Below are 26561 nucleotides of genomic sequence, written 5' to 3'. Positions count from 1 at the left end.
ACTGCCTTCAGAACTTAGATCATCTATTGTATGCCCATCCCCTGACAGTGGGGGTTACGACGTAATTGTCACACCCCTGATGAGATCATTTTTCACACTGAGTGTGTGCGTAACAATTTTCGACAACATTAAGACGGCATAATGTCAAGGTACAATGTCAAAGGAAGTTAAAATTCAGCCAAATTACAGGAGAATATTATGAACGCCACTGACGTAACCAGTTTAAAATATTCTCGGTTTGCAAAGAAAACGGAATAGAATTATGAGATCGCATAATGAAATGGAGATAATTATGTCAGCACTTTTAGTGGGTCCATAATTTCGATATTCCTATTTATTTTTAGCGTTTTGAAGAGATAATACATTATAGTACTAATTACAATATGAAGGACGTGTGTGTGTAAGATTTGGAAAACAATCCGTTTCGCTATGAACTAAAAAAGTGACAATTTTTAAAATATTTTATTCACACATAAATTAAATTGAGAAAAACACAGACGGTTAGGGATTTCCATAACTCTTACGATTAGTGAAGTCATCCAACCATAACAACTGTTTTAATTTCAAAATTATTTCAAACCCTCGAGACTAAATAACAGAGATATTACACTTTGGCAATTCGTGCTCCCTTACAGTCTAGAAATTCTATAAAACCGGATCGTCCACAAGATAATACTTCGATTCTTAAAACTATATAAAAAACATCAAGTTTGAGGTAAACGAAGTTCTAGAACGTTTAGGCCTCCTTAGATTTTCGAGTTGATTGCGTATATCCTGGATCCTGAAGTGTTTACTAAATTGGAAATGCAGTGTAATTCTTCAGGTGGCTGCAATCATTGAACTCGAAAGTGATCCGCGAAAGATTGCTACTGTGACTCATGTCAAAGGTAAGTTCAGAATATTATTAATTTCCTTATTAAAAATCAGTTTAATTAACATATCCTTAAAGACTGTCTTAACATAGCGACTTTAAGTTCAGCCGAAGTGAAAAAAAAAAAAAAAAGACAAGTCACCTTAGCTTGAATATAGGAGTTAATATATTTTAAAAAAATACTTTTTCTTGCCAGTGATGAATCACAATACAAATTTGTTATAAAGAAAAGAAAGTAGGAAAATAACTCATATGTTATATTTCTTATCTCATCTTTTTTTTTAACTGTTTGCTTAATAAACTCTGACAAGTTAAAACATTTCACGGTTGTATCCGATGAGGACGTCTCTTTATGTGCAGTTATTGAACGTATTACATCAAACACCTTCAGCAATTTCAGAAATTCTACAACGATTTTGCAATTCTTTGTATTTGTTGAAGATGTTAGATTATACTACATTCAGAGTTTGGTAAACATTGCTGTATTGAGGTTATACGAAAACCACTCTTGTGTCATTAGCCGTTTGTTAAAAGATGTCAGAATTAAGTATAGTAATAAATTACATTAAAGTAGGCTGTTATTTAACTTCATTTTTGTTTCTTTAACAGGACAAATGTTGTTTCTTTGTAAAATAGTTTTATCATTACTAGAGTTCATTATTTATGAAAGTACTTTATTTATGGAAAATAATGCTCAATTTTCTAATTAACTATTATATAACTTTACAACGTACTAATAACAATGTTTGCTTTTTTTAATAGCAATAAAACTTTCGTATGCTTTTTGTTATCTCTTTCTTTCTCTCTTTTTTCCCCCACTTTTAATCCTTTCGAGTCCTCATTTATGGATGACGCTTCGATAAAGCCTTTCTAACATTTTTATCACAAATATTAGACTATGCAGGTAGCAGAGTTGTGGAAATGTGCATATACACTATGTTGAAATAGTGTATGTGCACTGAACATCTGTATATTATTAATAGCACGTAGACAAAGACTTTTTTGTTAATGTATGACACTGGTAAAATATCGCATCAACTAATACAACTGTAGGCAATACCATAAGCCAATATTGACGAGTATCAACTCAGCCAAAAAAAAGTTCAGGAGGACCTAGAATCCAATAACTAACGGGAGCTTGAAAGGGACTGTAGAATTGAAACGATCAATCAGGAGTGTTCTGGTTAGCAGACACTACTAACTACAAATTGTCAAAGCAACTAGCTAACTCTCTGACCCCCCCCCCTCACTGGTCTTACCACATCTTATATAAAAAAACTCTACCCACTTTAAAAACTTAATTGGAAATCTTATTTTAAATAATACAGATATATTGGTATTGATCAGCTTTGTCATCTCATTGTTTACCAATATTCCCCTAATTGACACCTTAACACTCTTAAAAAAACGTTTTTCCTCCTGATATCTTAGAGCTCTTTTCCTTTGCCATCAATTCTGGTTATTTTTCTTGGAAGAACAAAATCTACATACAGATAGAGGGAACTGCCATGCCCCCCCCCTGCCAATTTTTACATGGAAAATTTTGAAAAACAAGCCATAGACTTTTCCCCCCTCTAAAACCATCTATCTGGCTAAGATACGTAGATGATGTGTTTTCTATTTGGCCTCATGGCCCAGACATTGGATTCCTTCCTCAGTCACCTCAATAGTCTACGTCCAAGAATCCAGTTTACGATGGAAAAGGAAAATAACAATAGTTTACTCTTCCTAGACACCTTAGTAACATGCCTTCCTAATGGTAGCCTTTCTTTCTCTGTATATAGAAAACCTACTCATACAGCCATATACATTCACAAACTCTCCCACCATCACCCCTCTCAGCAATATGGCATTATTAAAACTCCAACCAATAGAGCCCGCAATCTTTGTACCAGTGAAACTGCCCTTTCAACTGAACTCAAACACATACACAACACCTTCCTTTCCAATGGCTACAGTGATTACAGAATTAAAAAAAATAATCAAGTCCTTCCGAACCATTCCCTGACCATCTCTTCAGAAATGCCATCACCATACCTTATATCCGTGGCACATCAGAAAAAATAGCCAGATCGTCAAAAAAGTAAAACCTTCATACAGCTTTTAAGCCCCACCGTAAACTTGCTACCTTTATCCGTTCCACCAAAGATCAGCTCTCTCCTCTCTCAGTGCCTGGAGTATATAGAGTATCTTGTTCCTGTAAACTGACTTACTTAGGACAGACAGGCAGATCAGCAACCATCCGGTTAGAAGAACACAAATCACATATCTGCAATCACGATTATGGTCAATCTGGCCTTGCAGACCATGTTTTGGATATAATCCACAGGATCTCCTGGAAAACAACAACCACCATAGCAAATTCAAAAAAAAAAAAAAAGATTGTTTTTTGAATCTGCATCTGCACTCAGAAATCAACCTAATTTAAACAAATATGTTTGCATAAAACTTCCCAAAATTTGGGAAACATTAATTATCAGAGATCCCTCTTTACAGCCTAGGCCATCTACAAACGCCCATAGAGGGCGCGCCACCTAGATAGGACATTAGTTTCACTCACTGTTGTATTGTATTTATGTGTGTGAGTTGTTACAAAAAGTTTTTTTGTAATCCCTCAAGATGTCTCTGTGACTGATACGAAATATTGGAAGTATTAAAATTAGTTTTAATTCTTTCTCAGTGCTAATAATATTCCATTAAACCTCCAACATGAATTCTTCACAGCACTTAAGCCTCAACACACGGAGTACATTATCCGGAGTGACAAATCTTGCAACTTTATCTGCATAATGGGTGTGCGTATATATCGAATGCGGAGAGATTTTTATGTTCCATTGTGTCATCCTAAATGTGAAGTGTGGTCTGGTGGATGGCCTCTCCGATTTCAAACCATCAGACTGTGGATTTGAATCCTACTATAGCACGGATGCCTATGCGGTAAACAATTTTCTTCCTCCAATATGAGGCCACTAGCCGACTTATTGGAAGCGTGAAGTTCTAATGGAGGATTTTCTGATTATCTAGTACTTAGCTAATCCAGAGTAGTAAATGTACAATAAGTTTACAACCTTGTGGGCAACGTTCACTGAAAAAAAAATTGAGACGAACTAGAATCTTAGGTGTGTGTGTGTGTGTGTGTGTGTGTGTGTGTGTGTGTGTGTCAGATAATCCCATTTATTTTTAAAACGGAACAGAAAACTATGCCGTAAACTTGCATCAGTATTTGCAAGACTGAAAAATGCAATTAAAAATCTTTTCCCAGACGAGTTCCTCGATTTCGATTGTTTAATTAATCGCCTGCTTTTCCCTTTCAGTCGTTTCCGTAAGTGACATTGTAGGCATTGCCCACAAAGTATTCCTGGTGAGATTTTTACAAGATAGTTCACCATTGCTTCTTCCCCCCTCCCCCCAATTTTATCTGGGCTCGGGACCGGATAAAATTGGGGAGCGGGCGTATATGGCTGAGACGTATTCATGACTGTAATCCACGTGTGTTCACGGGGACGGTTTGCCTGTTCTGGAGGACAAGAAACCCGAGTTTTCGATTGAAAAAACTGCCTACCTCCGTATAAGACTGGCTAACTCACCTTTGGTCAAAAAAGACCAGATAAAGGTTCCTTACGTTACTGACTGAAATCGAACCCAGGTCTTTCCGACCAAATATACTGACTGAGCTACGGAGGCTCTGCATAATAACTTTTGCCGTTTAATGAAACATAATTTCGATGAATTTTTCGTCTAAGATGATGGACTAGCAGGTTCAGGGTTCTAATTTACTGAACTCATTAATAATGAGCACATGCTAATTTCTTGTCGACAAATGGAGGTTAAAAAACGTTGTCAAACCCGGTCGAATTCCATAGAAATGCTAAGGACAAAAACTAAAGAGAAAGTTAACGTTAACAATTACATAATGACAGAGACATAGATGGTTTACGGGATTTTAAAAGGTTCAGCTTGCATTTTAATTCAAATACGTTGAGAGAAAAAAAATTAGTTATTTTCCATAAAGCAGACTCTTTTATATATTCGTATAAAATCAATGGGATAATATTTATTATTATTATTGCTCGCAATAGAAGAAGAAAGGAAAGGAAACATATTTTGGAAATACCTAGCAGGGTCGCCCCTAGGAATTTTGCGACCCCGCGCAGTAGCATATTTTGCCGCCCCTTCTCCCTTATTTTTCATATAGTTTATGCCAACTTTTCCGCTCCGTGCAAATGCACGTCTTGCACCGTCGGTAGAGCCGGCCCTGATACTTAGCACGTTTGCGATAGAATAATATCCCACCAGGTACGGTCGGTGAATATATAAGGGTTGAAATATCGTTAGGACGTGTATTTAGTTTGTCTCTGTTTTATTTTGTACGTTTAATTTTCAGTTACTTATTATGTCATCTAGACTCCGTGTGAATAATTCATGACACCTTTTGTTATATCTGAAATAGTTTTGTAGTTAAAAAGAGGCGAGAAAATAGAAACAGAATTTATCAAAATTGCATGGGATGAAACAACGGGAGTTCACGAAAAGTTCTTCGACTTATAATGCAGTACCATGGATGACAGAAAGGTGACGAGAAAGAAGAAACTTGTTAATATTAGATCTGATGATCTGTGGATCGTAAGAGAGAAGAAAAATTTGTGTTGAGTTTTTGAATTGAACTGTGAGATGGTGTTGAATAGCTGCTACTGCAGCTGCACATGTTTTAACAGATTTAGAAGGCGGTGGGAGGATTTTATCGATGCCATTTCTAAATGCACAGTGTCCATGCAAATATTTGGATCAAATGCAAGCAGCAAAGACTGAATGTTTTTTAGAAACAGAGTGGAGTGTACTATTGAGAGATGGGTCATTAATAAATCTAACTGCTCTCTTCTGTAGTGAGCGACGTATTTTTAGGAAGCCCTTAAGGATATTAATCCAAAATAATGGAATTAGGAGTTGGAACAGATTTGCGATTTATCAGAAGTGATATATGTTCCGAGGTAAAGAGGAAACCTAAGTTTTTGGATATTCAGGAGGCGATATTTATAATATATTTATGACAAGAAAGATTGAAAGTTCAAGTTATCAGCCTTATAATTCCAGATATATTCCTTTCTAATAGACGTCCTCAAATGATTGGTCACCCTGCAAGTAATCACCTCATGGTCACTCTCACCAATTGGTGGAAGATCTGTCACCCCATTTATAATAACATCATTTGATGAGATGATCAAATTCAATACCCTTGATCCTCTTATACCCTCTATTACGTACTCTCTAAGGTAATTGTCTCTCAAAAACTCTAGAAATTCATTTTCGTTATCCCCAGATACAGTCTCTTGATTGTAGTCTATATTACCATAATTAAAGTCACCCATAATGATCACTCGTTTCTTGCTAGCCAGGCTAATTTGCATATACATTTCCTTCTCATTACCCTCTATATTAACGGACTGATAGCAACACCCAACTAAATATTTTATCCTGTTCACCTCGACCTCACACCTTACTGCCTCAAAACCGCGGCCACTATTTGCACCTTGCAAATCCATCTTAGATGGGCACAAGTCATCTGCTACCATAAACAGTACTCATCCTCCCTTTCTTCCCTGTCTGTCTTCACGAAAAATATCATATCCGTTCATCTGTATTCCTGTGAGAATGTCATCCTCATCTAACCATGTCTCGCTTATACCAACTATTTTGGGACAAATAAACTCAATCAATGCAACAATTTCATCCGCTTTATTTCGAATACTTCTGGCATTAGTAAACAAACATACGAAATTATTTCTGTTCACAGGGTTATACAAGTCCTGTGAACATCACTTCTCCGATGTGTCATTTCAATACTTGCCCCAATCCCTTCCTCTATATTACCGCGAATTCTACAATTTTATTCAAACTCAAACTTCCCCACATGAGGCTGCACATCCTGCTCTCAACCCTATCAATTCTACTTTCCCTGTCCAAACATTTCCACTTTATCAGAGAACAGCAACTTCTCCAAAAGCTTGTGTCCCTCCCTATTCAGATGCAACCCATCTTTTGCACACAGTGTTTCTCTATCATCAAATGCACTCCTAATATCATATTCTAGACTTCTTTTCCTACACATTCTTGCAATCATATCATTCATTATCATCGCTCTTTTATTTAACTCTACATTGTCAAAGCGAGGAAGTACATACGCTACTCAACCCCCTCACACTTTTCTGCTGCACAATATCTAACATTGCTCTCAGATCTTTTGCCACCCGATTAACGCTGCCTCTCAGGTCATTAGTACCAGACATTACTATCATCTTCTCCACATTCTGTCCTCTCTTTATTGCTAAAGTCACCCTCTCCATTATTCCACCAGGAAAGTACTCTTCGAACATGTTACTCTGCACACCCTGAATCATGGAATCGCCATATATTATACCTGTCATGGCTTCATTACTACTTGCACTAGCGTCCTTCACGCTCTCTTATTACTTTAGCACTTTCATTCCTTCTTCTTATTACGCTTTTCATTTCTCCCCCGCTTTCACGGCATCCTCTCATTATTTCTCTCTTTCTAATGTTCTTTCATTCTGTCGACTTCCTGTTACTTCCACTCTCTCCCTTGCCCTCACATCCACCTCTTTCTCTCTCCGACTCATTCTTGTTCTTGTTACATCCCCTAAACTATTCTCAAGAGTCCGAATGTTTCTATTCATTGTCCTCAATTCAGCTCTCATACATTCCGCTTCCTTTCTGACTTCATCCATTTCTCTTTCGAGGCGTCGCAACTGAGACAACATTGTAGTGCCAGAAATAATTGGTAGGCCATTTTCGCAAGACTGTAGATCCACAGCAACTTGAGTTTGACATTTAGCACTATCAGTATTAGATAGATGGATAACTGGAGCAACACTCCGCTCCAGCCTAGTCAGTGGGAGTGAAACTAGAACTGATTGGCTATTAAGTGAGAAGGCTTCTTTCTTCTCTTTAAAGCATCGGATTCCTTCCAAACGCCTTTTAGTGGCCTCTAACTTAGGTTTCTGTTTAGCTAACCAATCATTACTTGTGAACTAAGGAAAGCAGGCGCTCCAGATACACCCATATAATTTACTCAAGAGCTACTATCTTCACATGAAAACAAACAGGCGAATATAGGAGGTTGTCCAAATGATATCAGAGTACTGCGATGCATTCTGTCAAAAGATATACCATCTGTTGTCATAATCTGTGATAATGGAGGTAACTCTATACCAATTACTGTATGGTCTCCAGATCGCGATCCTTCCACCATTACAGAACACTGAACATTGGAAAATAATGTCTAAGTCACACCACTATTTATATATGAGCAAGGAAGGGAAACTTGAGTTAATGTAGTGTCAGGTGATGAAAACTGAGATCTTCCTTCTCTTGCGATCGGCAATTCCCCCCCCCCCCCATTAATATCCTGGAGCACCCCTGTTGTGATCAGGTCTATAGGTCTTACCTTCACCTCTTTCTTTATACATTTACTGAGTCACGATGAGATCTCTTCCTAGGCCTCCCTCTTTTATGTCTGCCTAATGATGGAAACTCTGCAACAAGTTGTTTTTGTTGTATTCTAGTAAGAGGCAAGGCCTGTGCACCTAGGCAAGGATCCACCTGAAGATGAAAACGAGTGTCGATCAATCTTACGCAGGCAATGTTAGTTGTTTCAGGCATGTTACTTGTAACTTGATGTGAAGAACTAGCAACAGGTGATATGGGAGAAGGGGTTCTTCAAATGATAATTAGTATAATAATTATTATCTAATAATAAGAATCCATAACACTTAGATACGCATTTCTGCAATAATACTTTTTTTTAATCAAATCCAGGACCGTTTTAAGATAATGGCGAACCTGGCGGCCTGCGGGTACCGCTCTCTTTAGGGGCTCCCCATTATCTTATTTTTTAAAATAGAGAAACCAAACAAATTTTCAGTGCTCGATATGGGCCGGTTAAAATATTACATAACCCTAATACAACTTACTGCAAAGTATTTTATGAAAATACTATGAGGAAGGAACTTAGAATTACGTTGAAAAGCTTAATTTGTTTTTGTCGATTGTCGTTTTCAAACTCCGGTTAAAAGAAACCCGGTTAAACAAAAACTGATATTAAACTTCGTTTTATTTCGCTGCTAAGCTATGAGTTACTCACTTTTATGGAATTAACATTAACTTGATTTGGTGTATCCTACGTCGACAGTCACGAGTTTCTGATCACCGCATTGTTCATAATGCTTATGTGCGAAAGTTTTGTGCGTCAAAGCCGATATAAGCAAATCGAACCTTGGAAAGTATACCGGCACTTCTAAATTTCTATTTCGAGCATGAAAAAATAATGCATAAATGAATAGGAACTTTTTTAAATCTCGAAAAACGTTCATAGCTGGAATGCCGCAACAATGAATGAATCTTCTCGTGCGGCCTTCAGGTGATTGTCGAGTACCAACCGTAATATATACATCGCAGTTCAGGTTCAGCTTTCTGTTTTCCAAGTTTAAACTAGTAGATAAGTATATTGTGTTATTGTCTTGGTCTAGTTTGAAAATAGTTAAAAGTTATAGGCGGGTCATTACGAAAGTGGTTGTGCCACACGAAAGAAAATGAAAGAACAGGCAAAGGCTATTTAAAAACTTCCAAAACTAACATTTTTTAAGAGCAGTGAAAGTGAAGTTGTTTGGGGAGAATGAAGCGCGTAGGGAAAGGGAAAATACGGAATCGCCAGCAAATTCTGTTTCAAGCAAGTCTCTGTGCAGTAATAATGTACAGGAAGAAACAACCTTCACTGGTGATACAGTAAACGTAAGTACAAATAATGACAATTATAAGAGTTCAGATCCCGGACTATGGCCAATGGCAAACCATATCTTACAGGAGTACTGGGTTTCAAAAAGGTCCATCCGAATGCCAAAATAATCAGTGCAGCTTTAGTCAGTCAGCGAGAGAATATATGGTAGGAAGTAACAACTGAGATAAAGAAACTAGGTAATTAACGCCGGCAATGTTTTCGCGACAGTTGTCGAATGGAGAAACTCAACTTCGAGATTGGCTTATTTATTCTCCCACAAAAGGAAAAGTATATTGTTTTGTTTGTAAATTATTTTCAACTTCTGATTCCCCATTTATAATGAGCGGATTCAATGACTGGAAACACGGAATAAAGGCCATTTCACATCATGAAAATTGGGCGGAACACAGAAAATGCAATGATGACATACTGCAGTCATTTTAAAGTGCATGGGCGTATAAACACACAATTGGTAATCCAGTTCAACAGTGAGCGTCAGTACTGGATAGAAGTATTGAAAAGAATAATTGCAGTTATAAAATTTTTAGTGTCTAGAGGCCTGCCGCTAAGAGGAGACAACCAAACCATAGGCTCGCCTAGGAATGGCAATTATTTAGGCATTTTGGAACTGATCAGTCAGTTTGATCCATTTTTATGTGAACATATAAAGAAGTATGGTAATGCAGAAAAGGGGGTCCCATCATATCTACCAGTTACTATTTGTGAAGAGTTCATACAAATTATGGGAGTTAAAGTGTTGGAAACTATTGTCGCTGAAGTACAGAAAGCTAAACATTATTCCATATCGGTGAATTTAAAACCTGATATCACACACGTAGACCAATTGACATTTATAATAAGATATGTTTCTGGAGGTATTCCTAAAGAGAGATTTTTACAGTTTATTCCAATTCATGGGCATAAAGCAGATATTCTCGCTGACGTATCACTACTGTTTTTGGATCAAAATAGTATACCACTAATGAACTGTAGAGGTCAGTCCTATGATAATGAAGAAAATATGTCAGGCTATTATTCAGGATTACAGGCTAAAATTAAGGAACGAAATAAATATGCATTGTATATACCATGCGCAGGACATTCCTTGAACCTTGTAATGCAGTAAATAGTATGTCACCATTTATTTTGATTTTGTTCAAAATCTTTACAATTTCTTTTAATCTTCACCTTATCGTTGGGAAATAATGGTTTCGCATTTGGGATCTCGGCTTAAAGTGGTAAAGCAATTGTCAAGAACTCGGTGGTCTGCAGATGCAGTAAGTGCTCTATACGAAGGTTATGAAGAAATCATATCGAGTTTGGATGATTTAGGAGGGAGTCAGGAATCATCAGAAACACGGCTTACAACTCAGGGTTTAAGAGACAAACTAGAAACAAATTTTCTGACTATTTTTTGGAATGACATACTGAAACGATTTCACAGTATGAGCCAAGTCCTCTAGAAAGAAAGCACGAACTTATCTACTGCTATGAAATTGCTGAAGTCCTTAAAGGCATTTGTAACTGAGAAAAGAAACTGTTTTGAAGACTACGAATCCCAAGCGAAAGAAAAGTCACGAGATAAGAACTACCAGGATTCGTATAAACGAATAAAACAATGCAGCAGCAGCACTCTAACATTTGTAGATGGTTCTAGAAACACAGACGACTCAGACGTGCAACTTAAGGGCAGCAAGAAATTTAGAGTGGACACATACTTACCGATCATAGATTCCTTGGTAACCAGTTTGGATACGCGAGAAAAACAGTACGAAGAAATGTTTAATAAATTTGGCTTCTTAGAATCTCTTCCTACTTTAGATGATCAAGACATAAAAACTGACTGTGATGATCTGGCCAACTTCTATAGCGAATACCTTACTTCTACAGAACTATTCATGGAATGTCTCCACTTTAATTCACACATGATGATGGTTATAGAATCAGTGAAGAAAGCAAACGTAGATGATAAGACCTTAACCACAAATGAAGAAGAAGAAGAATGTGTTACCATTAACAAAATTTACGCTTATATGCATAATGAACACATATTTTCAGTATTTTTTCCTAATATGGAAATCTCTATGAGGATTCTTCTTTCAATGATGGGTACTAATGCCTGCTTAACGTTCATTTTCTAAAATGAAATTACTAAAAAATGAATTAAGAAACAGCATGGCACAGTCACGATTAAACCACCTAAGTTTAATGAACATTGAACATGAGATTTTACAAAATATTAACTTTGATGACCTAATACATGATTTTGCCACATCAAAATGCAGAAAAGTCACTTTATAATGTTAGTTTTGCTATGGGGAAGCGTGTGGGTGGGAAGGAGGGAATTGTTGTGTTATTTTTGTTTTGAATATCGCCTTCCTTCACATCCACCAATGGAATTACTTGGGACTTCAAAATCGATGAGTATCTTATTATTATTATTATTATTATTATTATTATTATTATTACTGAACATTAGGAAATGTGATAGGGGCCTCATATTTCTCTTCCCACCGGGGGCGGGGCCCAAGAAGGTGTTGATTCGGCCCTGATCAAATCAATCAAATTTTATTATTCATTCATAACATTTATGATGTATACATGCACACAAATGTGTATAAGGTAATACATAGGTGCATAATAATTTTTAAATAATATTTTTTAATATCAATATCATCATCGTTTATTATTATACAGCGTATTTGCATATATACAATTAGAAACATTATTATTACATTTTTATCACTATAAAAATTCTATATATATAAAATAATCTCGATTTTCAATTTAGAAACATAAACAGTAGTGTACCAGTTGTTGAGAACAATCATAGAAGTATAAATATATATAGTACTTTAAATAAATATAACGTAACTAAAACAGAAATATTTAAAAAAATCGGATTGCATCTTTCTGAATATGATTACTACAGCTGCTGCCCATAATGAATAACATTATATAATGAAAATTTTAAAGCAGTCGTGAAATACAACTTCGATACTGGAAGATTAATTTCACGAATTTTCATTATGGTTAATACTAAGAAGAAAATTAACTGCCTACCCGGATATTCCGTAAGTAGTTAAAAAATAAAAAAAAAGTGATCAAAAATTATCACACCCATTAATCAAGAACTTTCTTGCCATGAGCATATCGTCTGTGACCTCCAAAAAGAGGTGTAGTAACGATAGTGAGAGTAAGACTCCTTCTTTCACTCTCACTTTCTATACTGTATTGCGTAAAACAGGGAAAACGTTATGTATTACTTGTATCAGGTTTTCGCTTTTGCCAAATAACAAGTAACGAAAAAACCAACAGAACAGGTTGGTACCAAACGAAAAGTAAAAGACAGGGAAAAAAATAGAAAATACTTAATTATTATTTCATCAGACTTTTCCCACAAAAGGAGTAACAAATAAATATTAAAAGTAATTACTGATTACACCTTTGATGTGTGAAGTTCAGGTATAATTAACGTTTAAAATTATATCCCCCTCATTATAAAAAGAAAAAAGTATCCAAATGCCAACAGTGTTGAGAAACGTAATTTTACCGAAACATACTTTTAATAGTTTTCGTAATGTGATCTTTATACCGGAAGTTTCAAGAATAGTCTGTTTATTATTAGAGAAATGCAAGTCAGTCACCTACTGCTCTTCATAATCGAGTTCAAAATGCTGCGTCATTTTTTATTTCTTTCCCGAGATGAAGTGTACGTCATACTGATGAAACAGGTATTCACTTTCGTGCTTTGTTGTATAATTCTCAATTTTTAACGTTAAATCCGAACTCACGAAAAAGAAATTCGTAAGAAGATGCGAAACTAATAGGAAGCTTTACGGTTCTCGATCATCTATGCCTACTCATAGGTTTCGGAAGCTTGAAAACTTGTAACTGTCCACTTAAGTGAAGGCAAAAGGGATTGTGAATGGCAATAGTTGCATACGCGCATTTAAAAATTATTTATGCTATGCATAAGCATTCTCTTCTATCTTTTACCGTAACCTTCGCCTTCAATGCAAATGCGTCATGTAAGCTGTCACCTGAAGGTCAGTTGAACATTTGTGGGATAACGTAATTAAGTCTATTTTTCATGGCCACTCACAGCGCATAGGTGAGTGTTTAGGCGGGAAGCATGGTTAGAAGGATAAAGATATAGAACGTAAGTGGGCATGCAAACAGTAATGACTTTGATAGCATTAAATGAAATCAATTGCAGCTACGTATATTCCACAGCTAGCCTTGAAGCTTGCCTACTTGAGTTGTTTGCGGTGTATTCACCATACCACTATTAATTTTTTATAAGTAAATATCCTCCTATCATTCAGGGCCTTGAGTCTTGTTCAGCGAAGCTAATGGCTTGTTGTTTTCCGCAATGTTCGTAACAGATCGTCAAGGCTTACGGTGTAGGTGTTGCATGAAGTTGTCCAAAAGAAAGCAATTTCGATTTTGTTGATGTTGTTTGCGAATATAAATTTATTCCCTAATAGAAGCCTCAAAAGCTTTCTCTATTACGGAATATTAAAATTTTCCATATATAAAGTATGCAAAGCTGGTAACCAGGGACGTATATTATTAGGTAATTTATTTGAAATAGTCATGAACTGTTACAAATATCAAGCACTCACGGTATGACTAAATTAGATAAAGCGAGCAGTGCTGTCGAAGCACGCCTTGACTTTGTATGAAGATAGAGAAATGCAGTTCTCTAGATGGGATTTGCAATGTGTGTGCAAACGGCTGAAGGTGAGCAGCGACTAAGCATCACACTCCCTGACTAAAATTTTCGCGGGAATTAAAGGCGTGAGGGCTGTCATTAGCGCAATTATCTTAGTTCTACTCAGTAGATTAACTGCAGCTGAGAAGGAAAGTGCAGTTAGTTATTTCTTGTGGTTTCGTGTTAGATCACTGTGCATTTTTTTTTAATCGACATTTATTTTTATCCTTCTCGACAACGGTAAACATTCCATGTATTTTGTGTACAGTTTATTTAAACTTAGAATATGAGATCAAGTTAATTGTTACAGACGGTAATAATAATAATAAAACTCTTCCTCTTCTGAATTTACGTATTTACATTTCGGGCACGAGGGATTGAAGTGATGTATAAATAGAAACCGTGGAATCTGTTTTTTTTTCTTCTTCTCTCTGTTTGATTTCTTTTTAATTATATGTTTCTATTTTTTCTTTAATTAGTTATAATTTTAATTAATTAATAATCTCTTTTTATTTCTTTGATAATGTTGCCTTACCACAGCCAGCCCTGACGAGACGAGGATTATCAGTCCCGCGATTTTTAAGGGCCCAGACATGATTTTTTTTTTTTTTTTTTTTTTTTTTTACTACTTTAGACAGCCCAACAGCGTTAGCTATCGACGAATCTAGCCTATTATAATACCCGCCGTATACGCCGCTGGTAAAATGCTCATAACGTACTTCAAGTACTAAGGAATTCTTGCAAACTCCAACAAACCGTTGTCTGACTGGTTTCTGCACTTCGACAATGCGCCATGCATTTCGCTCTGACTGTTCTGAATTCTTACCAACGCATAGGATACTCGTGATATCTCATCAGTCTTACCACATTTTCACCTTCGTTTTATTACTTTTCTCCAGAATGATACACACTAAAGAGGAAATGCTTGCAATTTGCAAGATGTAGCAAATATAAGCTGAATGCGCCATACAGTAGCAGCTGAAGTACATTCCCCAAAACCAACCATTGTAAATGCATTGAGCAATGGAAAGTTCGCCGGAACACTGAATACAATTAGAACGATCGTACTTCGAAGGAATATTTCAAAGTATTCCGTGTGTGTGTGTGTGTGCGCGCGCACGCACGCACTCTCTTTAATTTCTCTTTAATAATAAAAACACGTCTTAGATAATAACCATCGCTTTTAAAAAGTATAAGTAAAAATATAAGTCAAGCGGAAAATATAGCATGATTACGATATTTTAAAAACTTACACAGAAATATACAGGACAATTAGCTGTAAAGCCTGCTAAAAGTGGACAAAACAGTTTAAACGAAATCGAGTTTTTTATTTTTAAAATCAAGTTTTTCTTTTTAATTATTTACTATTTAATTTCACGGAAGATCCTTTTTACATGTTAATTAATAAGCGGTAAAACCTATTTACTAGAGAAGGAAGGAGGAGAGCTTGTTTATTAAGAGATGACACTTGCATGATGCCATAGAACAATTTGTGTTTTCAGTTGTTGGTCACGTTAAAATAACTCTGCTACTCATTCTGCAAAGAATACGAGGGTGGTCTGAAAGGTTCTCGGCCTCGACCACAGATGGCAACACTATCGGCAAGATTTTTTTTCTAACTTGGTACGTCTGTCATAAGCATCCATGTGAAACTGCAAGTCATTCTAATCAAGTAGTTTGTTTTATACATCTGTCTGAAGCAAAAGTGTCTGTATCATGCGGTTATAAAATTCTTTGTAAAAGAATGTCTAACGCCAAAAGAAATTCATTCGAAGTTCATAAAAGTTTATGGGCACTCTTCTCCTTCGTTTCCGACAACTAAGAAATGGGTTGCCGGTTTAAACGTGACCGTACCAGCCTTGAAGATGATCCACGTGAAGGACGTCCAAAAAGTATAACAACACCAGAAATAATTGATCAAGTGCACAATATGTTATTGGATAACTGGAGATTCAAAGTGCGTGAAATTGCTGAGACTATAGGCATTTCAAAAGAACGTGTAGGATATATTTTGCATGAAGAATTGCAAATGAAAAAGCTTTGGGTGCCACGCTTGCTTACAGCAGATCAAAAACGCACTCGCATGAAAATCTCTCAACAGTGCTTCGAGCGTTTTAACGAAACAAAACTGATTTTGTGCGTCGATTTATTACTATGGATGAGACTTGGGTTCACCATTACACACCAGAATCCAAACAGCAGTCAAAATAGTGGACAGAAGCCGGTTGTTCAGCGCCAAAGAAGACAAAGTCGGTTCCATCAGCAGGACAGGTCATGGCATCTTGTCAGGACAAAATTACACAGAAAAAAAATACACGGGATAAAATTGCACTACAAAAATTACACGAGGACGAAATTACACAAAGAAAAACACACAGATAAAAATACACTATAAGAAAAAAATTAAAAGGAAAAATACACAAGTAAGAAATTACGAAATTAAGAAATTAAACAAAAAATTACACATAGATAAAAAAAAATACACTAAGAAAAAAATTAAAAGGAAAAATAGGAAAATATTTACGCAAGTAATTACGAAATTAAGAAATTACACAGGGAAGAAAAAACAAACAAAAAATTACACACAGATAAAAATACACTAAGAAAAAAATTAAAAGAAAAAATACACAAGTAAGAAATTACACATAAAATAAAATTTACCAAAAACTGTACAAAATTTATAACCAGCAGGGGTAAATCACTAGTGCAGATTTGGGCAAGGGGATTAGGGAGGTGGTTGAGTTGGAAACTCAAAATGATGTAGTGATTAGCTACTCTAATTAGTACTTACCTCAGATTTACAAGGAATAATTTTCTAAGGTAAAAACCAATCGACAATTGTTAATCACCATGAACTGCTCAAGAATTTCTAAGAATTGTTTGGGTGAAGGTATATAAGTAAATTTTTGTCTTACATTCTTCAGTGCTAGTTTAGTGACTCGTAATACAACTAGTGTATAACATGCGAGTTAATAAATTTCGTGATTTTTTTAAAATTAATTTTTAATTTACTTATGGCTGATTTTGAGTACGGCGTTAGTAATAAAGGTGGTCAAATTATAATTTACAAAGGATTCGAGTTTGTTCATCACCGTGAAACTGCTATCGGAACTATTCATTGGCGTTGTGCAAAGTTTAGAACTTTACATTGTCGATCGCTGCTCCATACCAGAGACAACAAGATTATCCGTGAGTCTTCAGAACACTGTCATGTTAATAGGACTTTTGAATCTGAAGCTTATCAACTTGCAAATCAAATGAAAAGAAAAATGTCGAATCCAGGCGCAACGGCTCGTGCAATTATAGCTAACAGTTTAGTGACTGTATCAGACGGATTAAAAATGTGCTTACCGAAGAAGAGCTCCATGACGAGGTGATTAAATAGATCCAAAGCTAAAACAATCGGAAACGTTCCGTCAAATCCAGATAACAAAAACTTTGAAATACCAGAGAAATACTCTAAATGGATTATTCATGATTCCGGGGCAGAAGATCCAGAACGTATAATACTAATTGGTCACAAGACTCTTCTAGATCAACTTGTAGTTAACGATTTTTGGCTAGCAGATGGTACATTTAAAGTGGTTCCAGAAATATATTATCAGTTATACAGTATCCATGTCCAATATGATTCAGGCGTCGCTTTTCCTTGTCTACTGACTCTTCTACCAGGGAAAAAGGACGAAATATACGTGAAGATGCTGAACATGTAACTGGAGAAACTTCCTCAAGCTCGACCACGAAAAATTTTGACCGATTTTGAAAACATCGAAATTGGTGGCTGCCTTTTCCACTTATCACAATCTATTATACGCAAAGTAAATGAATGTGGACTAAAATCTCTATATGAATCCAATCAGTCATTTGCAGTACATATTAAAATGTTACAATCACTTGCATGTTTGCCAGAAGAAGAAGTGTTAGAAAATTGTTTAGAAGTTGTGATCTGTTCTCTAATTTAGACGAATATAATGAACTAATCGAGCAAGTTCTCCACTTCGAACGTACATATATTCGAGGTCGACAGCTCAGGAACGGCACTTATAGACAACCTCTATTCAATATTTCTACTTGGAACCATAGACACTCTGCAGTCAACTGTATAGCTAGAACTACAAATTGTATCGAAGGATGGCACTATGGACTTCAGTCTCTCTTTCAGTGTTTCCATCCAACTATTTGGAAATTTTTGGATAACATTGTTGAAGAATTATCTTTACAACATACAAACTATATGCAGCATTTAACTGGTCAACAAAACCCAGGACGTCGAAGGTACATTTCGTTAAAACAACGTATTTCAAATATTGTACAAAATTACGACTCTAATAGGCAATTGGATTCTTTACATTGTATAGCTTAAATGACTTATTGTTTGTTTTTTTATTATTTTTTAAAATAAAAGTAATTTTTGCAATATTAAGAAAGTTTATGTGTTTAATTTGACAACAAAATACCAATAATATTTTAATCGAATTAAAGTCAACAGGCAGGTCTTATAAAGTATTATAAAATTAACGAAAGTCTTATCTGAAAAATAAATATAAAATTCATCATAGATTTTTAAAAACTCTAAAGTAAAAAACGTCGGTGTGAATATTCAAATTTGTGTAATTTTTTCTTGGTGTATTTTTATCTATATGTAATTTCATCCTTGTGTAATTTTGTCCCATGTAATTTTAACATATAACCCATGACATCAGTGTTTTGGGATGCTAAAGGCATTTTGTTTATTAATTATCTTGAAAAGGGTAAAACAATAACCGGAGAATATTATTCCGATCTTTTAACCAGACTAGACGACGAAATTCGTGAGAAAAAGACCCGGTTTGCGGAAGAAAAAATCATCTTTCATCAGGACAATGCACCTGCCCACAAAGGTGTTTTGGCAATGGGAAAATTAAAGGATCTGACATCCACCCTAATCCCCAGATTTGGCTTCCTCTGACTTCTATCTCTTCCCAAAATTAAAACTCTTCGTCGCTGGTCAGCGTTTTTCTTCGAATTAAGAGGTGATTGCAGTTGTAGAGGGGTATTTTGCAGATCTTATTGAGAACCACTACAGGGACGGGATAATGGCGCTGAAGCATCGCTGAAATAAATGTTTTAGTCTTAAGAGAGATTGTGTTGAAAAATAAAAATAATTTCGAAATTATAAATTCGTTTTTTCACTGTTAGGCCGAGAACTTTTCAGACCACCCTTGTAGCTTAGTTATAAGGCAATAGATACTACTGAATCAAGCATCCTCCAAAAACTTCAAAGGAATCTTACCTCGTAGCTCTTTGTGTCGCAGATTCAGTTCAAGAGGACGAAGAACATTGGAAAGACTGACGTTTTTTTTTTTTTTTTTTTTTTTTTGTAAGCAGTCAGAGGCACGCCAAGGGTATTTGCCGCCCGGGTGCAAACTTTTATCGGCCGCCCGTAATACGGCATTGTATAATCCAAATTAGATATTAGCTACATAAAAATTCCGCCCTATCAATGTTGTCGCCCGGGTGAGGTGCACCCTCGGGTTGGCGGGGCCCTGTAAGCAGTTCTCCTTTCAGGTACACTATTGAGATCACCCCTCCGATTCGATATTGGTAACCCTGAACTATAATCTCATACGGGTTTCATTGTATACTGGAACACATTTCCCTTCAAGAAAGCTCAACACGTGGGAAGACCTCTGATATATTTGCTCTTCCTCTCCATGGTCTAATTGCCATCTCCAGATATGCTGCGATAGTGCTTTCATTCCCCACTATATTCAAAATTCTTTTAATATTCAAGCAATAATTTTCAAGGCAGTCCACACACACACACACACACACAAAAAAAAAAAAAAAAAAAACGTCGCCAGTGGCGGCTGAGATGAAAAACTCCAGCATCATTCTCAGTCTACACTAATGCATAACAGTCATTAACAAATCCAAGTATGATTTGAGAGACCTTAATGGAAAAAAGCTTACCTCTTGCACAAATGACAGCTGTGCATTCTGGTATCTTGCAGGACAGGACCTTGGTGCACAATTCTGTCTCTTTCATCTGCATGACTTTATTGCAACAAGACCAAAAGATAAAGCTAAATGCTCTTGGCATCACTCATAAATGCTCATGTACAGATTATCAAGGCAAATCGCCTCTTGTCATACTAAAACATCACAACGCTTCCACTTGTGACTTTCCACCATAAAGGTACCAGAAAATTCCTTAATAACCTGGATACCACAAATTCTATTCCTGATGATATCTTGCAGCTGTACTTAAGAGATATGCTCCTGAGCTAACGCTTGTCCTTTGTTATCTCTGCAACCTATTATGCTCAGCTGGCATCCACACATCACAGAATGAGAAAAAGATCACCCCCCCCCCCAAAATGATAAATATGATCTCAAAATATTACTCTTTAAAGAAATTGAAAAAGTTATAAAGTCAATTTCTTCTTCACTTGGAGAACTGGTAAATCAGGGACTATAACCATTTTCTATAAGCAGTGTTCTCAACACTAATCTCCATACACATTTTTTCCTTGCAAAAAAAAAGAAGAAAAAAACCTTATTTTTCCCTTTCTCTTGATAACACTCAGCTCAATAGTCAGATGTCTCTTCTTCGATTGAACATTTAACTCCAATCTTTCCTGACAAAAATACATCACTTCTATAGGATCATCAGGCTCCAAAAAACTTGATATCCCTTTTCATTGAAGACGTTACTTTTCTTCTGCCCATCTACTAACGCTGCACAAATTTCAATTCTTCCCAACCTTGGAATATTACTCTCACATTTATAGTGGTGCACCAAATACTGTGCCTCTCTAAAAATTCTCGATTCCGTCTAAACGAGGACAGATCGTCTAATTGACGTTCATTCTTCACAGGCTGTCATCAGCTGCTGTCTCACACACGGTCAGTTTCTTATTGTGTCTTTTCTATAGATCACGAGGGCTGTTCAGCAGATGTGGCATCCAATAGGCTCCCCCCATTTCTGCTAAAAGTGCAATAATACGAACCCATTTAAACCAACCGAGTCTATTCATTTCTCATTCCTTTTATGTATGTTCTTTGGAATAGCATTCCCTAAAGACACCTTCGGCTCTTAAAAGAGAGAAAAAAAAACGTCGACAAATTCCTTTTATCTTAACCACAGTCTATATGCTGCATCCATTTGATATAGTTTCTGCAACCTCGTGTGTGTGTGTGTAAGAGACTGACACACACACCACTCCCAGAATAAAAAAAAGATATAAAATAACAAATTATTCTGGAAATGATGAAAGAGGGGAGATCAATAGTGATAAATTTTTATTTATTTCATTTTATTTTTATTATTATTTTGACTTTGTATATGATATAATTTAATTTAATTTTGTTCTTATCAATTCTCTTGTTAAATTTGATGAACTAGACAGTAAGACGTGTTTCAAGAATACTTTCGACTTGAGACCAGTGGAGGGACGAGTAACAAAAACCTATAAAACCAAAAGATTTGATTTTTTTTTACCTTTAATTTACGAAAAAGGTGCGCTTTCTGATTGTAAAAGAAACTTCGATTCTTGTCATGACAAGACCTCTTGAAAAAAACAAACAAAAAAAAAAAAACGTGTTTTTCATCACATACGAGTACATGTAAATCGGTGAGATCAAGTGCAGTTAACAGACAAAAATATTTGGGCGTTAATATGGAGGATTATTGTATATGGTGGATTACGTAGTGTAGATAATAATAATAATTATATATATAATATTTATGTAATATCAATTATTATTATTATTATAAATGAAAATCGTAAAAGCCGAATAAAAGCAGCAGATCTTCCTTATGTAAAAAATACTTTGGATTTTAAAAATAAAATTTCGGATCTTCATTTGGACGCTTCAGACATTATGATTAGTTTAGATGTTGTATCCTTGTTTGCTAACATTCCTTTATCTGATACCATTGAATTACTTCAAAAAGTATTGCCTTCAGATATTGTTAAACTATTTGATTTTGTAATGCATGCTGGTTATTTTTCCTTTAAAAACAAGTTATATCAACAAATCGAAGGAACAACAATGGCCAATCCTATTTTTCCTGCTATCGCCAACTTCATTGAGCACTTTTAACAACGTCTTTTCGACAACATTTCACCCCTAGACCTAATCACTGGTTCAGATATGTAGATGATATTTTTGCTATCTAGAATGACTCTTCCTATGAATTACAACAGTTTCTCGCTAAATTAAATCCACTCCATCTCAGGATCCAATTCACCCTAGAAGAATTAAGATAAGAAGACTCATACAGGCATCCGTGTTGCATCACCATCTCAGTCAAAAGGCTGGAACTATTAAAACATTGATTCATCGGGCCCACTACTTATGTTCTTCAAATGGACTATTACAGAAGGAATTACAACATATTATTTCTACTTTTTTATCTAATGGTTATAAGAATTCTTTCATCAAAAGAACTTTGAACAGTTTTGGTATCTCTACCTCTTCAAATACAGAATAATTAACTTGCATTCCTATGCTTTATGTGCAAGGTATTAATGAATGCATAGCGAAAGTTTTAAAACCACTGAATATTTTTGTTGCCTTCCCCCATCAGAAAAATCCCCACCGTTCTCGCTTCTTCTAAAGAAAAGCTTCCACATCTCAATTATCCAGACGTCTAGATTCCTTGCTCATGGGGGTTATCTTATCTCGGACAAACAGGAAGATCTGCTTTTATTCGGCTAGAAGAACACAAGTCTTATATTCAATACCTTAAGCTTGAATAGTCTGGACTTTCGGAGCATGCTATCAACATTAGACATAGAGTTCTTTGGAAAAAGACAAGAGACCTTCACAAAAGTCGGTTCTTCTTGGAACGGCTTTATAAAGAAACATGTGAAACTTTACTCCACTCTTCTAACTTAAACAGATTCGATGGTATACGTCTATCCCCCCCCCCCCCCATGTGAGAGACTACCTTTAGTCAGCTAATCTTTCCTAACTTTCTTTTATCTAATTGTATAGTTCTTTTTTTAATAATTTAGGAAATTTAATGATCTTTTTTAGTTATCTTCATTAGCTACTTAAGTAGTGCCTTTTGGAATTGTCTGCTAATGTTCGATTATCATTAAGCATTCTTATACTGAAGATGCCTTTGATACTTAAGGCGAAATATTTTACGTTGATAAAATTATATATTACGTGAGTTCCATTCCGGTATTATAATTTAATTATGATATACCTGATTTGTAATTAATTATAATCATAAATTAATTACAATGCTGGATTTATAATTTAATTATAATTTAATATAATTATAATTTAATTCCTACAAGTACAAGAATTTGGGGCTTGTTGGGATTAAATTATGTATCCTTTTTGTTTATTTGTTGAAAGGGTCATTTAAATAAAACACGAATCGAATAACTGATTTTCATTTTTGTTTTCATAAACTGTATTTACAAAATGGAATGCATTGTTCATCTGTACGAGACAAAATGGGTGCTAAGTATCCTGAAAAGATGTCCTTGGAGTAGATTATTGTAACCATTCCATCTTCAGAAGTTTATACTGTCCTACTGCAGTCACTTTTCAGCTCGAAGGTGGTCTGTTGTTCTATCCGGACCTGTCAAGAGTCTGTTTTTATGTTTATTAAGGAGAATAAACGTGCTGTTTATAGCTGTCCAAATTGTTTATGGTTGTCCTACAAGGAAGCTGTATCAAGGTATTGAATGAAAGTGTACTCTAGTGTTTTCCTACTGCAAGGAAACGATGTGTGTGTATATATATATATATATATATATAGTACAAACTTTTTAAAGAAAAGAATATACGAATAACGGGCATAAATATTGAAATATGGTCGCGTTGTCACCAAATTCATTTCTCTTAGCAATCGCTAAATAAACAAAGAACACACTGTGACATCAAACAGTCACCATAGTTAGTGTTATTACCTTCCGTCACTTCTATGTCAGCAAGCCATTTGATATTTCTTTCGAGAACTGCTTTTCTGTAAAGTTTAAAGCGAAGGAATTCCCGTAAAACCTGTGGTATACTTCCTTATAAAACGTTGACAGCTCATTGGATGACATGCTTAAATGTAAACAAAGAATGCATTTCTTGTTTACTTTGCCTCTATAAAATATAAAAAAGAAAAATAAAAGCATAAAACAGAATTGGCAGTTCCACGTAAAGAAATATCTTATTAGAAATACAACTTGAGACTGCTATAAACACACTTAATGACTGATGCACTGTTGTCTCAGTTTTTTTTTTTTTTTATCACTTCATCAGTCCCTCCTCCTCAGCATTCTGTAAATCAAAGTGATGTGCATTATTGGTTAAAATGTCATACTACACAAGCATTCCTCATTATGACCTTAGCTTGCTGGCCACAGTAACGTAATCGGTGTTGAGTTAAGTGCAATAGTAAAAACGTGCTTTTCACCAGAGATTGTAGTTATTGGGGTCATGGTTGTTCTTTTCGTGCAGAAGGAGGAACCCAAGAGAAGGTTACACTGGGAAAAAATTCATGAAGGACAAAACTTTGCTAATGAACTTCGACCTTTCACCCTGAATGTACAATCTTACTATGTGGTGTTTCATCCTTGATGTAAAACCACGAGATACTCAGATCATAACAAAAGATGTCACTTTAAAAAATAATACTAAATTCATTTCTTATTTAATTATTCAAGAATGTTAGTTATCAAAATTTTCCAGTATTGATTGCAGTCAAAACTCGTCGATTTTTGACTGCAATCATTAGACAGATGTTTGATTTTCCCTGAGGGGAAAAGTTGTAATTATATCACCATGGTCAGTAACTTGGGACATTTTTCTGCAAAATGATTACAATAAATTCGAAATAAAAACATATTTCATGATTTTCAATACAAATCATTTTTTTTTTTAACCGGGACTATTTTCCACTCGTCAAAAAACATCCCTGTGGTGTCCACAGTACGATAGTGATGTCAGCTGCTTCCGTAGCAAGACGATATTTGTAAAATTAATGAAACGTATGTGAGATCATATATCACCTGAAAAGTAAGTAGAAGTGTTCGATAACTATTGAAAATAATTAAAAATTTACAAACTGAATTGGCAGTCTTCTTCTTCTACAGCTTTTCCCACCTAAGTAGGGTCGTAGTTTGTAGTGAGTCTCCTCCACGACCTCCTGCCTTGGGCTGTAGCCACATCCAAGTTCTTCATCTTCAAGTCCTCCTCCGCCATCTCCCTCCATCCCTTCTTCGAAACTTTTCCATCATCTGCCGTAACCCAAAGATAGCATCTGTTGTCGCTCTACCAGGCATGAAGCCAAATTGCTCCTTTGCAATCAAGATCATCAAGAACCCTCTCTAGGATTTTCATTGTGTGGGACATCAACTTTATTCTTCTGTAATTCTTACATTCTTGTGCATCCCCTTTACTCTTGTAGATGGGGACAAGAGTACTTTCCCTCAATTCCTCGGGTATATTTTCCTGTTGGCAAACTTTTATTAACAGGTCCCGCAGCAGGTCAATTCGCTCTTCCCCCAGTGCCTTCCATGCCTCCACTGGGATCCTGTCAGGGGCCCACCGATTTTCATTCTTCATCCTGTTTATGATCTCTTAATCGGCAGTTTAAAGGTACGAAATGTAATATATTTGGAAAATGCAATCACTATGTAAACATTAATTAATTGTGTATTTATTTCTTAATTATATGCACAAGAGCTTATCAGGTAAGTATTTCATGACATTTTGTGACATATACAAAAATATTACAATGCGCATTCTTAGATATAGCGAGCATTTTCAAATAATAATAAACTTACTGTAGATAAATAATCAAACAAAATTATTATTTTTTTATGTATTCATAAAACAATGACAAAGTTCTAATATTATCCAGAGACATTTTAATCTGTAGATGTACAACGCAGCTGCGGAGGAGGAGGGGGGAAATACCGACTTTCTGGAACCTTTGCTAGCAGCTTATGTAAAAAATTCAATATTTATAAAAAAAAAAAAATATATAAGAAATTTTAATATTTTTATTTATGGTACGTGATAGCTCTGTAGAAATTTGAGTTTCCTTCCATATCACAACCACCGTTATATGTTCTACTCTAGTCACCGACTAGAGGAACTGTTTCTAGAGGCCTGTTGTGAAGTTAACATTCCTTTGGAACTGGCTAATAGAAATTTTCCTCCAGGATATTCTGTTTTTTAAC

At 35.5% G+C, this 26561-nt stretch overlaps 1 protein-coding gene across 1 annotated transcript; it reads left to right on the top strand.

Annotated features, from left to right (window-relative positions):
• The first annotated feature begins 10050 nt into the window (after positions 1 to 10050).
• On the top strand, positions 10051 to 10788 carry LOC150107451 (zinc finger MYM-type protein 1-like). Its single transcript, XM_090392103.1, has one exon. It carries the CDS (start codon positions 10051 to 10053, stop codon positions 10786 to 10788), a length of 738 nt encoding a protein of 245 aa, XP_090248229.1.
• The last annotated feature ends 15773 nt before the right edge of the window (positions 10789 to 26561 follow it).

Source organism: Typopeltis vanoorti, chromosome 4 (assembly GCF_054136105.1).
Source record: "Typopeltis vanoorti isolate ZY-2024b chromosome 4, IOZ_Tvanoo_1.0, whole genome shotgun sequence".
NCBI classification, from domain to species: domain Eukaryota; kingdom Metazoa; phylum Arthropoda; class Arachnida; order Uropygi; family Thelyphonidae; genus Typopeltis; species Typopeltis vanoorti.
Note: the sequence above shows the minus strand (reverse complement) of the source record. Positions and strands in the feature narration are given on the sequence as shown.